Below are 12,201 nucleotides of genomic sequence, written 5' to 3'. Positions count from 1 at the left end.
GTCCCTGGCGCTGCTGCTGCTGCTGCTCAGCTGCCTCCCCGGCCCCGCGCGCGGGCCCGCAGGTCAGTGACACCGCCGCAGGGACAGACGGACGGGGCACAGGGACAGACACCGGGGACAGGGACAGACAGACTGGGGACAGGGACAGACACTGGGGACAGGGACAGACACCAGGGACAGGGACAGACACCGGGGACAGGGACAGACAGACTGGGGACAGGGACAGATGGACTGGGGACAGGGACAGACGGACTGGGGACCAGGGACAGACACCAGGGGACAGGGACACGCACCGGGGACACGGACAGACACACCGAGGATAGGGACAGACAGACTGGGCACAGGGACAGACACACTGGGGACAGGGACAGACACTGGGGACCAGGGACAGACACACTGGGACCAGTAACATGAACTGGGACCAGTAACACACGCAGACTGGGACCAGTAGGAACAGACTGGCACCAGTATGAGGACAGACTGGCACCATTATGGCCCGACTGGCACCAGTGAGGAGCCCCCGTGTCCCCACGCCCCTGGTGCCGGGGAGGGGACACCCTGTCCCTGTCCCTCCCCCTGGGGGCCCCATTTAGCGCGGGCGGGGGGCGGCGGCGCAGTGTCCGGCGCCGGGGGGACTCGCCGACCTCGCCGCACTCACCTGCTCGGGATTTGCCCAATTTTGCTCTTTTTGCAGCCAAGAAGATGGCGCAGCGGCCGGTGGGACACGGCCACACCGAGAACATGGGCGCCGGCAAAGCCATCGCCGTCCTCACCTCGGGGGGGGACGCCCAGGGTAAGGGACGCCCCGTCACCCCAAACCCTGGGGGGGACCCGCGGGGCGAGCGGGTGCTGTTCTGGGGAGAAACCAGGCGAAAACGGGACTTTGGGGGGTTTCTCCAGGCTGCGGGTGTTTGGTGACCTTGGGGGGGTGACAATGACACGGGGCAGAGTTAAGGGGACATTTGGGGTGCAAGGGGGGGAATCCGGGTGACAAGATTGGGGGGGCGGTGAAGGGGATGGCAGCGCACGGAGAAAGTGTTGGGGTTGCCCAAAACCGCAGGGATTCAGCCCAAAGTTTACTGTGGCACCAGAGTGATGGGGGGGACCCTTTTTTTTTTTGGGGGGGGGGGTAATACAGCCCATGGGGGTCTCTGCTTAACCCCCCCCCGCCCCCCCACTTGTCACCCGGTGTCACGCGGTTGCCGGTAAATGTCACCGGGGCAAAAATAACCCGGCAGCTGCGGGACTAGGGGGGGGACCTGGGGGAGGGGGGAGGCGAGCGGGCGCTGGGGGGGAGTGTGATGGATTCTGGGGGGTCCCCAGGGTGGGGGGGTCCCCATCCCCAGGGTGGGGGGTCCCCGAGGTGACGGCCCCCCCTCCGCAGGCATGAACGCGGCGGTGCGCGCCGTGGTGCGCGTCGGCATCTACACCGGCGCCAAGGTCTATTTTGTGCATGAGGTGGGTGCCGCCCCCCCCGAACACCCCAAATTCCCCACCCCCCCATTTCCCCAACCCCCCCCTCAACCCTTTGTGTCCCCCCCCCCCATCCAGGGCTACCAGGGGCTGGTGGACGGCGGGGACAACATCAAGGAGGCCACATGGGAGAGCGTGTCCATGATGCTGCAGCTGGTGAGCGCGGCCGCCACCACGGGGGGGGGCACATCGGCTGTAACCCAACCCCCCAACCCCCCAACCCCCCCGGCGCCGGGGTCAAGCCTGAAAATAACCCGAAACCGGAGCCGGGATGAGGGGGCAGGGACGGACAGACGGACGCGGGGTGGGGGGGGGGGGAGAGATGGACACGGGGTGCGATGGGGACCCAATGGGGACCTGATGGGGAGCTGATGGGGACCTGATGGGGACCCAATGGGGAGTCAATGGGGACCTGATGGGGAGCTGATGGGGACCCAATGGGGATCCAATGGGGAGCCGATGGGGAGCCGATGGGGACCCGATGGGGAGCTGATGGGGACACAATGGGGATCCAATGGGGATCCAATGGGGAGCCGATGGGGACCTGATGGGGACCCAATGGGGAGCCGATGGGGACCCAATGAGGACCTGATAGGGACCTGATGGGGAGCCGATGGGGAGCCGATGGGGACCCCATGGGGAGCTGATGGGGACCTCATGGGGACCTGATGGGGAGCTGATGGGGACCCAATGGGGAGCCAATGGGGACCCAATGGGGACCTGATGGGGACCCAATGGGGAATGGGGAGCTGATGGGGACCCAATGGGGAGCTGAGGGGGACCCGATGGGGACCCCATGGGGACCCAATGGGGACCCGATGGGGACCTGATGGGGATCTGATGGGGATCCAATGAGGACCCAATGGGGAGCCGATGGGGACCCAATGGAGACCCAATGGGGAGCCAATGGGGACCCAATGGGGAGCTGATGGGGACCCAATGGGGACCCGGTGACACGGCGGGGGTCCCGCAGGGGGGGACGGTGATCGGCAGCGCGCGCTGCCAGGATTTCCGCACGCGGGAGGGGCGCCTGAAAGCCGCCCGCAACCTGGTGAAGCGCGGCATCACCAACCTGTGCGTGATCGGCGGCGACGGCAGCCTCACCGGCGCCGACACCTTCCGCGCCGAGTGGAGCAGCCTCCTGGGGGAGCTGCTCAAAGGGGGTACGTGCGCGGCCCCCCACCCCCAGGAGGAGGAAAGAGGGGGGTTTGGGGTGAAATCGGGGGGTTCGGGGCAAGATCTGGGGCGGCTGTACCGAAATTGGGGGGTTGTGATGGAAACAAGTTGGGGTTGTGTGAAATCAGGGGGGTGTGTGAAAGTTGGGGGGTCTGTGGGGAAATCAGGGGGTTTGGGGGAAAATCGGGGGATTTGGGCGAAAATTGGGGGGTTTGTGAAAATCAAGGGGGTTTGTGGTAAAATTGGGAGGTTGGCATCAAAATCATGGGGGGTTAGGGCAAAATCAGGGGTTTGTACCAAAATCAGGGGGTTGTACCAAAATCATGGGGGATTGTGCTAAAATCAGGGGGTTGTACCAAAATCATGGGGGGTTGTGGCAAAATCAGGGGGGTTGCATCAAAATCATGAGGGTTGTACCAAAATCGGGGGGGGGGGGGGGATGTACCAAAATCAGAGGGGGATGCAGCCGAATCCGGGGTTTGTGCCAAACCCGGGGTGTTTGAACCCAGATGGGGTGCAGAACACAACAAGGAGGCTTGGAGGCAAAAATGGGCATTTTTGCCGCACACCGGGGGTTTGTGCCGGTGTTTGGGTGGTTTTTGGGGGGGGGGGACACACGCAAAACCAAGGGGGGGCCACCCGCGGCAGGGGGGATCACGGCGGAGGAGGCGAAGCAGTCGAGTCACCTGAACATCGTGGGGATGGTGGGTTCCATTGACAACGACTTCTGCGGCACCGACATGACCATCGGCACCGACTCGGCGCTGCACCGCATCATGGAGATCGTGGACGCCATCACCACCACGGCGCAGAGGTGACGGTGACGGTGCCGGCGCCGCCCCCGCGCCGCTCGGCAGGGACTCGCGCGTCCCCCGCTCGGGCTCGTCGCGGTGACGCTCGTGTCTCCCGCAGCCACCAGCGGACGTTCGTGCTGGAAGTGATGGGGCGGCACTGCGGGTACGTCGGGCGGCACCGCGCACACGCGGCTCCTCATGAACAAATAGGGAGAAAACCCCAAAACAGCGCATTTTTCACCCGTTTCCAGCTACCTGGCGCTCATCACCGCCCTGGCCTGCGGCGCCGACTGGGTTTTCATCCCCGAGTCCCCCCCCGAGGACAACTGGGAGGACCATCTGTGCCGGCGGCTGACGGAGGTGGGACGGGCTCCGGCGGGCGCTTTGTCGCCGTCCCCGTCCCCGTTGTCACCTCCCGGTGTTCCCCCAGACCCGCCTGGGCGGCTCGAGGCTGAACATCATCATCGTGGCCGAGGGCGCCATCGACAAGCACGGCAAAGCCATCACCTCCGAGGACATCAAAACCGTGAGCGGGGAGGGGGGGCGCCCCGCTTCTGTCCCTGTCCCCTTGCCGTCCCCGCCGCAGGGGACCCAGGCGTGCCCCTGTCTTGCAGCTGGTGGTGAAGCGGTTGGGATACGACACGCGTGTCACCATCCTGGGCCACGTCCAGCGCGGCGGGACGCCCTCCGCCTTCGACCGCATCCTGGTAGGGAGCGCCGCCCCGTCCCCACCGCGCCGAGAGGGGCCCGGGGGTGACGCCGTCGTCACCGTCCCCGTTGCCGTCCCCAGGGCAGCCGGATGGGGGTTGAAGCCGTCATGGCGCTGCTGGAGGGGACCCCAGAGACGCCCGCGTGCGTCGTCAGCCTGTCGGGGAACCAGGCGGTGCGGCTGCCGCTCATGGAGTGCGTGCAGGTGGTGAGTGGGGACGGGACCCGCGAGCAGCCGCGGCGCGGGGCGAACCAGACCGGGACAGGGCAAACCAGATCAGCACGGGGCAAACCAGACCAGACCGGGACAGGGCAAACCAAACCCAACCGGCCCTGGGCAAACCAGACCAGGACAGTGCAAACCCAACCGGGACGGTGCAAACCCAACCGGGATGGTGCAAACCCAACCAGGACGGTGCAAACCCAAGTGGCGCAGTGTAGACCTGCCCAGCGCGGTGCAAACCCAATGGGTGCCGTGTAAACCCAACCAGCGCGGTGTAAACCCAATGGGTGCGGTGTAAACCCAGTGGGTGCGGTGTAAACCCAACCAGCGCAGTGCAAACCCAATGGGTGCCGTGTAAACCCAACCAGCGCGGTGTAAACCCAATGGGTGCCGTGTAAACCCAACCAGCGTGGTGCAAACCCAATGGGTGCAGTGCAAACCCAACGAGCGCGGTGCAAACCCAGCAATCTCGGTGCAAACCCAAGCGCCGCGGCGCGAACCCCCCAATCTGGGCACAACCCCCCTCTTTGCTCCCCGCAGACCAAAGACGTGACGACGGCGATGAACGAGGGACGCTTCGACGACGCCCTGAAGCTGCGGGGCCGGTGAGCGTCCCGCCCTGTCCCCGCTGGGCCCGTGGCTGCCCCGGCGCCCCCGGGACCCCCACACCCTCCTCCCCTTTGCAGGAGCTTCCAAAACAACTGGAACGTCTATAAGCTGCTGGCGCACATCCGCCCTCCCTCCACCAAGGTACGGCAGCGGGGAGGGGGCGACGGGGACCCCCGTGTGCCCCACAGCCCCCCGAACCTCCTTCCCGCCCCCGCAGAGCGGTTACACGCTGGCCGTGCTCAACGTGGGCGCCCCGGCCGCCGGCATGAACGCGGCCGTGCGCTCCACCGTGCGCATCGGGCTCATCCACGGCCACCGCATGCTGGCGGTGCACGACGGCTTCGAGGGGCTCGCCTACGGCATGGTGAGACCCCCCGGTGGGAAAAGGGGGTGTATGGGCCCCAAAAGGCAGCAGCTGCAGCCCTGTGAGGGTTGGGGGTGATCGACCCCCTTTACGGCCCTGCTGAGAGGTGACAGGCTCATCCTGCCACCCCCACAATGTGGGGGGCACTGGGTCACCCCCATATTGCTATGCTATAACCACAGCGAGGCCAGTGCACCCCAAAACCCCCTTGTGTGTCCCCCCCTCAACTCGCTGTTTCCCCTCCAGATAGAAGAGATCGGCTGGGATCGCGTCGGCCCCTGGACCGGGCTGGGAGGATCCAAACTGGGGACAAAGAGGTGACACTTCCCCCCGAGGGAACACCCCGGGGGGGTCCTCAGGACAAGCCCCCCACCCCGGGCGGGCTCAGCCACGGAGATTCCCCCCCCCCAGGACTTTGCCCAAGAAATACTTTGAGGAAATCAGCAGCAACATCAACAGCTTCGGCATCCACGGGCTCATCATCATCGGCGGCTTTGAGGTGACAAGGGGAGGCGGCGGCGCGGGGGGGGACAGGCAGCTGCCCACACCCCCCTGCCCGTGCCCACCCCCCCGCGCCCCCCCAGGCCTTCACAGGCAGCCTGGAGCTGGTGGAGGGCAGAGCCAAGTTCGAGGAGCTCTGCATCCCGCTCTGCATCATCCCCGCCACCGTCTCCAACAACGTCCCCGGCTCCGACTTCAGCATCGGCGCCGACACCGCGCTCAACACCATCACCACGGTGCGCCCCCTCCCCGCTCACGCCCCCTCTCCCGTTAACCTAAATCCCCCTTTTTCACCCCGATTCTCCCGCCGCCGCAGACCTGCGACCGCATCAAGCAGTCGGCGGCCGGGACCAAGCGCCGCGTCTTCATCATCGAGACCATGGGCGGCTTCTGCGGCTACTTGGCCACCATGGCGGGGCTGGCGGGCGGCGCCGACGCCGCCTACATCTACGAGGAGCATTTCAACATCCACGATCTGCAGGTTTGGGGTCCCCCCAACACCCTGTGCCCCCCACACCCCGTTTCCCCCCCTGGAGGGGGAACGGGAGCCACATTTATTCTCATTTTGTGCTCCTCGTAGGTCAACGTGGAGCATTTAACCGAGAAGATGAAGACGACGGTGAAGAGGGGGCTGGTGCTCAGGTACGTCCCCAAATCGTGATGGGGGGGTTGCTGAGACCCGTCATGCTCGTGTCACCCCCCCCGCAAGCCCAAATTCCGCCCCCCCGCGCAGGAACGAGCGCTGCAACGAGAACTACACCACCGACTTCATCTACAACCTCTACTCGGAGGAGGGCAAGGGCATCTTCGACTGCCGCAAGAACGTGCTGGGGCACATGCAGCAGGTGCGGGCCCCCCCAGGGAAGGGGGAGACCCCCCCCAACAAGGGGTTAACCCCCCCTTTGCTCACTGGGTGGTTTTCCGGGCGCAGGGCGGCACCCCGACCCCCTTCGACAGGAATTTCGGCACCAAGATGGGCGCCAAGGCGGTGGCCTGGATCACCGGGAAGATCAAGGAGTGCTCCCGGCACGGTGGGTGCCGCGCCGGCGGGGCCGGGGGGGCCCTGCCTTGTTCCCAAATTCACAGACCCCCCCACCCCCTCCCCACATCCACGTGGGGCATGAAATCCCTAAACCAAGCCCCCCAAGGCGCACGCTGCTCTGGTATCTCAACACAAAGGGCTTTCGGGGGTGCTGTGGGGTGCTCTCCCCTCCCACCAACGCAAAGGGCCCCCTGCAGATTTTGGAGGGGGGTTCTCTCTCCTCCCGGGGGGCCCCAAAAGCATTGAGTTTGCCCCCCACAGGTCGGATCTTCGCCAACACGGCCGACTCGGCCTGTCTGCTGGGCATGCGCAAGCGCAGCCTCGTCTTCCAGCCCCTCGCCGAGCTCAAGGAGCAGACGGATTTCGAGTAGGTATCCCCCCCAGCACCCCAAAATACACCAAGGGGGCCCGGAGTCGACCCCCCAAGCCACGCGGCGCTTTGTCCCCCCAGGCACCGGCTCCCCAAGGAGCAGTGGTGGCTGAAGCTTCGCCCCATCCTCAAAATCTTGGCCAAGTACAACATCGAGCTGGACACGTCGGAGAAGGCACATCTGGAGCACATCACGCGCAAGAGGATCTCGCTCGAGTCCAACATCTGAGGCGCCGGCGCCTCGGGGAACCCCAAAACCAAGCGCTCCCCGCTTCGGCTCGCGCCGCCGGGCAGCACCGCCGCGGGGAAAAGGCCGTTTTCCCAAAACAAAGCGTTTCCTCGGGGGAAGTTTGGGGGTGGTTTAAGGGTTTTATGTTATGGGCTTTTTAAAGAGCAAAGCGGTTCCCCGAGCGCTGCGGTGGGCTGGGGGTGAGGGGTTGGGGTAGAGCCCCTCGGGCAGCGCTTTAGCCTTAAAAATTCAGAGTGAAGATGCTTCAATAAATTCACCGCTCGCTCGCGGCGGCAAACGCGTCCCCATGGGTTCTGCAGGGCTCACAACGCCTTCATTTCCCGCCCCAAAGGGAGATTTGCCCTGTTCCTCCTGCACCCGAATGCAAAAAGGAGAAAAAAGGGAAAAAAACCCCCAAGTTAATCCAACAGCAGGGATATAATTTGCTATTAATTGAGATAGTTCATCTCACGAGGCCAAAAATCGAGGGGGGGGCGCGTGGAGGAGCCGCCGAGCGGGCGGTGTGGGCAGAGAGACGACGTGGAGCCGCTGGGACGGAAACCGCGACCGGGGAGGGGGATCGGCACCGCCGGCCACCAATCGACACATCGCGCTCACTGCCGGTGCCGCCGGAAGGCGAGGAGGCGGTGAGGAAAAGCAGCAGAACGCCGGCACCCAGAGCCCCGGCACCCAGAGCCCTGGCACCCAGAGCCCCGGCACCCAGTCGTGCGGCTCAGCTGAGGAGCAGGACGTATTCCTTGAGGCTGGCGGGCAAGGGCAGCTGCTCCACGGCCTCGGGCAGGAACTGCACGCCCAGGCTGCGGCGCACGGCGTACCGGGACAGCGTCTGCAGCGTGGCGGGCGCCGAGCAGAGCAGGGTGAGCTTCTGGCAGAGCTGCGGATCCCGCGTCACCTCCCAGGGCATGCTGCCGTTCTTCCGCAGCTCGAAATGCCCAGCGGCGCGGTGCAGGAGCTCGAAGCAGGAATCCTCACGCTCCGTCCCCAGGCCCCGCACCAGCAACGCCACCAGGCGCGAGATGGGCGTCTGGCCTTTCAGATTCGTCACCCGCACCTCCGCGCCGAAGTCGAGCAGGACGCTGACGCTCTCCAGGTTGCCCTTCATGGCGGCCCAGCTGAGCGGCGTGTCGGCGTTGTAGTCGCGGGCGTTCACGCGGGCGCCGTTCTCCAGCAGCGACCGCGCGCACTCGGCGTTGTTCTTGAAGGCGGCCCAGTGCAGCGGCGTGTCCTTGTTGCCGTCGGGCGCGTTGGGGTCGGCGCCGTACTCCAGCAGGATCTCCACGCACGTCTCGTCCTTCTCCGCCGCGTAGTGAAGGGCCGTGCGGTTGTAGCCGTCCAGGGCGTTGACCTGAGAACGGGAGGGAAAGGGTTAAACGCCGCGGGGTTGGGGAAGAGTGGCTGGAAAGGTGGAGAAGGAGCTCGGGGTGTTGGTGACGGCGGCCAAAAAGGTCCCAGGGTGGTGACCGTCCCTGCGCTGGGCACTGGGGAGGCCAAACCGCGAATCCTGGGGGCAGTTTTGGGACCCTCAGGCCAAGAAAGAGCTTGAGGTGCTGGAGCGAGTTGAGAGGAGGAAACGGAGCTGGGGAAGGAGGAGAAGGAGAGGGAGGGTGGAAATTTGGGGTGATTTCTTCCCCAAAGGGCCATTGAACAGGCTGCCCAGGGCAACGCTGGAGCCGCCATCCCTGGAGGGTGAACAGATGAGGTTATTGGGGACATTTTAATGACAGGGTTGGGTTATGGTTGGACTCTATGAACTTGAAAGGCTTTTCCACCCAAAACGATCCTGTGATTCGATGATTCGGGGCTCACTGAGGTGCTGCCGCTGCTGCTGGGCTCGGGGAAGCTCCACAAAACCATTATTTCCCCATCTCAACTTACCCGACCACACAACGGGGCAGCGTGGCTACGACCTGCAGCAGCGTCAAAAACAAGGCAACACGTGGGTTTTCGATCACCCACCGCAAAACTTCCCCCCCCGGCCAGAGGACACGCACCCCGAGATCCCCGCACAAGCACTTCGCTCCACCCAGCGACCACAAACCTTCCGCACGGCCCCTGCGAGGGGCACGAAACCGGCACCGCTCTAAAACACCCACTCAAACCTCACCCACCGCCAGCCCCGACTTCCCGGCCCCTTCTCCAAAGGGCCTTTTATTTTATCTTATATTCAACTAAAAGCCTTTACCTCGGCCCCCTTCTGCAGCAGCAGCTCCACGCAGTCGGTGTCAGCCACCATGCAGGCGCAGTGCAGCGGCTTCAGGGTCCCGTGCATCCCGTTCACATCCGCGCCCTGCGACAGCACCGGGAAACCAGGATTAGCAAAACCACCCCGATCGCCGCCCTTTCTCACCCCCACCCGGCGCCCCGGGTTCACATCATTAGGAAAGGTTTATTAATAGACACCCGGCATAACGCCCGGGGTTTGTTTTCAGGCTGAGAACAGTGGTTGCGTGGAGCTTGACGGTCTGTTTTGCTGCTCCCAGGCTTGATCTTAACTAATTAACTGTCACTAAATGACGCCGGAAGACCCCGGGGTGGCAGAATAACTCGGGGTGCCGGAATAACCCGTGCTGAGGTTCGGTGTCCCCATGGGATCCTGGGGAACGGCTGCTGTGAGGCCACCAGCGGGAACTGAGCAGGGGGCTGGGGGCGCTTTGCCTCTGTTAAATAAACTGGCAGCTGCTCAAACGCCGCCAGCGAGGCCCCGAGGGGCGCCCGGGGCTCCGAAGGGGCGTCCCCCAGGGGGTTTAAGATGTTTGCCACCCAAAATAGCTCAGCAGGGCCCAGGTCAGTCGGGCTCAGCCCCTCAGAACGACCCGGCCGAGGGGACGCTCGCAAGACCGGGCACAGCCGCAGGACCCTCACCCTGACGGGGCTAAACAGGGGGGAGCGACACCCGGCCCCGCGGGCACCAAACGGGGGGGGAACCGGCCCTGAGCACTGGGGCACCACGGGCTCCTGGCTGGGGTGGAACCGGCCCTGAGCACTGGGGCACTCGCCGGCTACCGGCTGGGGTGGAACCGGCCCTGAGCACTGGGACACCCGCAGGCACCAAACAGAGGTGGAACCGGCCCTGGGCACCGGGACACCCGCGGGCACCAAACAGGGGTGGAACCGGCCCTGAGCACCGGGACACCCGCGGGCTCCCGGCTGGAATGGAACCGGCCCTGAGCACCGGGACACCCGCGGGCTCCCGGCTGGAATGGAACCGGCCCTGAGCACCGGGACACCCGCGGGCTCCCGGCTGGAATGGAACCGGCCCTGAGCACCGGGACACCCGCGGGCTCCCGGCTGGAATGGAACCGGCCCTGAGCACCGGGACACTCGCGGGCTCCCGGCCCGACCCCCGCCCCTCAAACCCCCGCTCCCTGCCCGAGCGCTCGGCCGCCCCGCAGGGCGCGGCTCACCCACCCTGCCGATCAGATCCTCCACGTTGTCCCGCGGGAAGGAGCGAATGGCGGCGATGGTGCGGATGAGGCGCTCGGACAGCGAGTACTTGCTCTGGATGCTCTGCATGATGTACCACATAGCGCGGCCGCCGCCGCCTCCGCATGCCCCGGCGGGAACAGCCGCCCGGGCCGCACCGAGCGCCGGGGGGTCGGGAGGCCCCGAGGGGGGTTCCGGGGGTCGGGGAGGCCCCGGGGGGGGTTCCGGGGGTCGGGAGGCCCCCGGGGGTCCCAGCGCGGCCGCCCCAGCCCCGGCGGGAGGCAGAAACTGCCGCTACCCGGAAGTGACGAGCCCTGAGCAGCGGCGCACGCCCTTCCCGCCCACCTCTCCGCCAATCGAATTGCGGCTTCCCTCAAGGCTCCGCCTACCTCCCTGCTGGTTCATCCCCTCCTTCGGAGGTCCCGCCCCCTTGTGTCGCTCTCCTCCAATCGTCAGGTGCTCCCGGCGGTAAGCCCCGCCTCCATGGTGGCTCTCCACCAATCCGCCCTCTCCCTGCGCACCCGCTGAGTTCCGGTGGCTCGACCCCGGCGTTGCCATGGCAGCGGGGCCCGGGCCCCGGTGGCCCCATAGCACTCCATGTCAACGCTGGTGTGGCCCAGCAGCACCTGCGGGTTCATTGGGGCCCATCACCAGTTTAATACATGATTTGTTTTCTAATAAGGCTCAATCGCCCCAAATTTGCACCCCCAGCCCCGCTCCCTCCTCTGAACTCACCCCCATGTCCCCCCCATGTGCCTCAGTTTCCCCGCTCGCTGCACCCCCCAATTGGTGTTGTTCTCCCCCCAATGGCGCCCGGGCAGGCGGGGGGGGGACACCGGGGTCCCCGTGGGGAGGGGGCCGTGACGGCCCCGCCGTGCCCCCCCCAATGGCCACCCCCCAGCACCGGGGGGACCCCCAGAAGGTCCCTGTTCCCCCACAGATGGACACACTGGGGGGACACGCCCCAACCCCCTCCCCCGGATCAGCAGTGGGGGGGACACACCTTAGCCCCCCCGCCAAGGTCACCCCGGTGATGGGGGGTCCCCAACTCCTCCCGCTGCCCGTGGCCGTGTCCCCATGGGGGCGACTGCTCATCACGGATGGTTTGGGGGTGACGTGGGGGGAGTGGGGGTGACATGGGGGTTGCAGGTTGGGGGGTGACATGGGGGGTGACATGGGGGGTGACGTGGGGGTTGCAGGTTGGGGGGTGACATGGGGACTGTGGGGGTGACATTTGGGGGGCTGCAGGTTTTGGGGGTGATATGGGG

General features: G+C 65.7%; 2 protein-coding genes across 2 annotated transcripts; one reads left to right on the top strand and one right to left on the bottom strand.

Annotated features, from left to right (window-relative positions):
- Window positions 1–699: 699 nt before the first annotated feature.
- Window positions 700–7,489, top strand: PFKM (phosphofructokinase, muscle; the record flags this gene model as incomplete). Its single annotated transcript, XM_080360497.1, has 22 exons — window positions 700–793; window positions 1,385–1,458; window positions 1,552–1,629; window positions 2,447–2,636; window positions 3,298–3,463; window positions 3,562–3,606; window positions 3,695–3,803; window positions 3,874–3,969; window positions 4,058–4,150; window positions 4,234–4,359; window positions 4,915–4,979; window positions 5,061–5,124; window positions 5,201–5,347; window positions 5,594–5,664; window positions 5,759–5,846; window positions 5,932–6,084; window positions 6,165–6,329; window positions 6,429–6,490; window positions 6,582–6,693; window positions 6,780–6,879; window positions 7,152–7,257; window positions 7,342–7,489. Exons 1-22 carry the CDS (start codon window positions 703–705, stop codon window positions 7,487–7,489), a joined length of 2,349 nt encoding a protein of 782 aa, XP_080216623.1. The 5' UTR covers window positions 700–702.
- A 228-nt stretch (window positions 7,490–7,717) lies between these two features.
- On the bottom strand, window positions 7,718–11,235 carry ASB8 (ankyrin repeat and SOCS box containing 8). Its single transcript, XM_080360476.1, has 3 exons — window positions 10,919–11,235; window positions 9,693–9,797; window positions 7,718–8,855 (listed from the first exon to the last, which is right to left on the bottom strand). Exons 1-3 carry the CDS (start codon window positions 11,033–11,035, stop codon window positions 8,223–8,225), a joined length of 855 nt encoding a protein of 284 aa, XP_080216602.1. The 5' UTR covers window positions 11,036–11,235; the 3' UTR covers window positions 7,718–8,222.
- Between the last annotated feature and the right edge of the window lie 966 nt (window positions 11,236–12,201).

This window comes from Nesoenas mayeri (genome assembly GCF_963082525.1).
Source record: "Nesoenas mayeri genome assembly, chromosome: 28".
Classification (NCBI taxonomy): Eukaryota; Metazoa; Chordata; class Aves; order Columbiformes; family Columbidae; genus Nesoenas; species Nesoenas mayeri.
The sequence above is the reverse complement of the archived record's forward strand: the minus strand, read 5'-3'. Positions and strand labels throughout refer to the sequence as shown.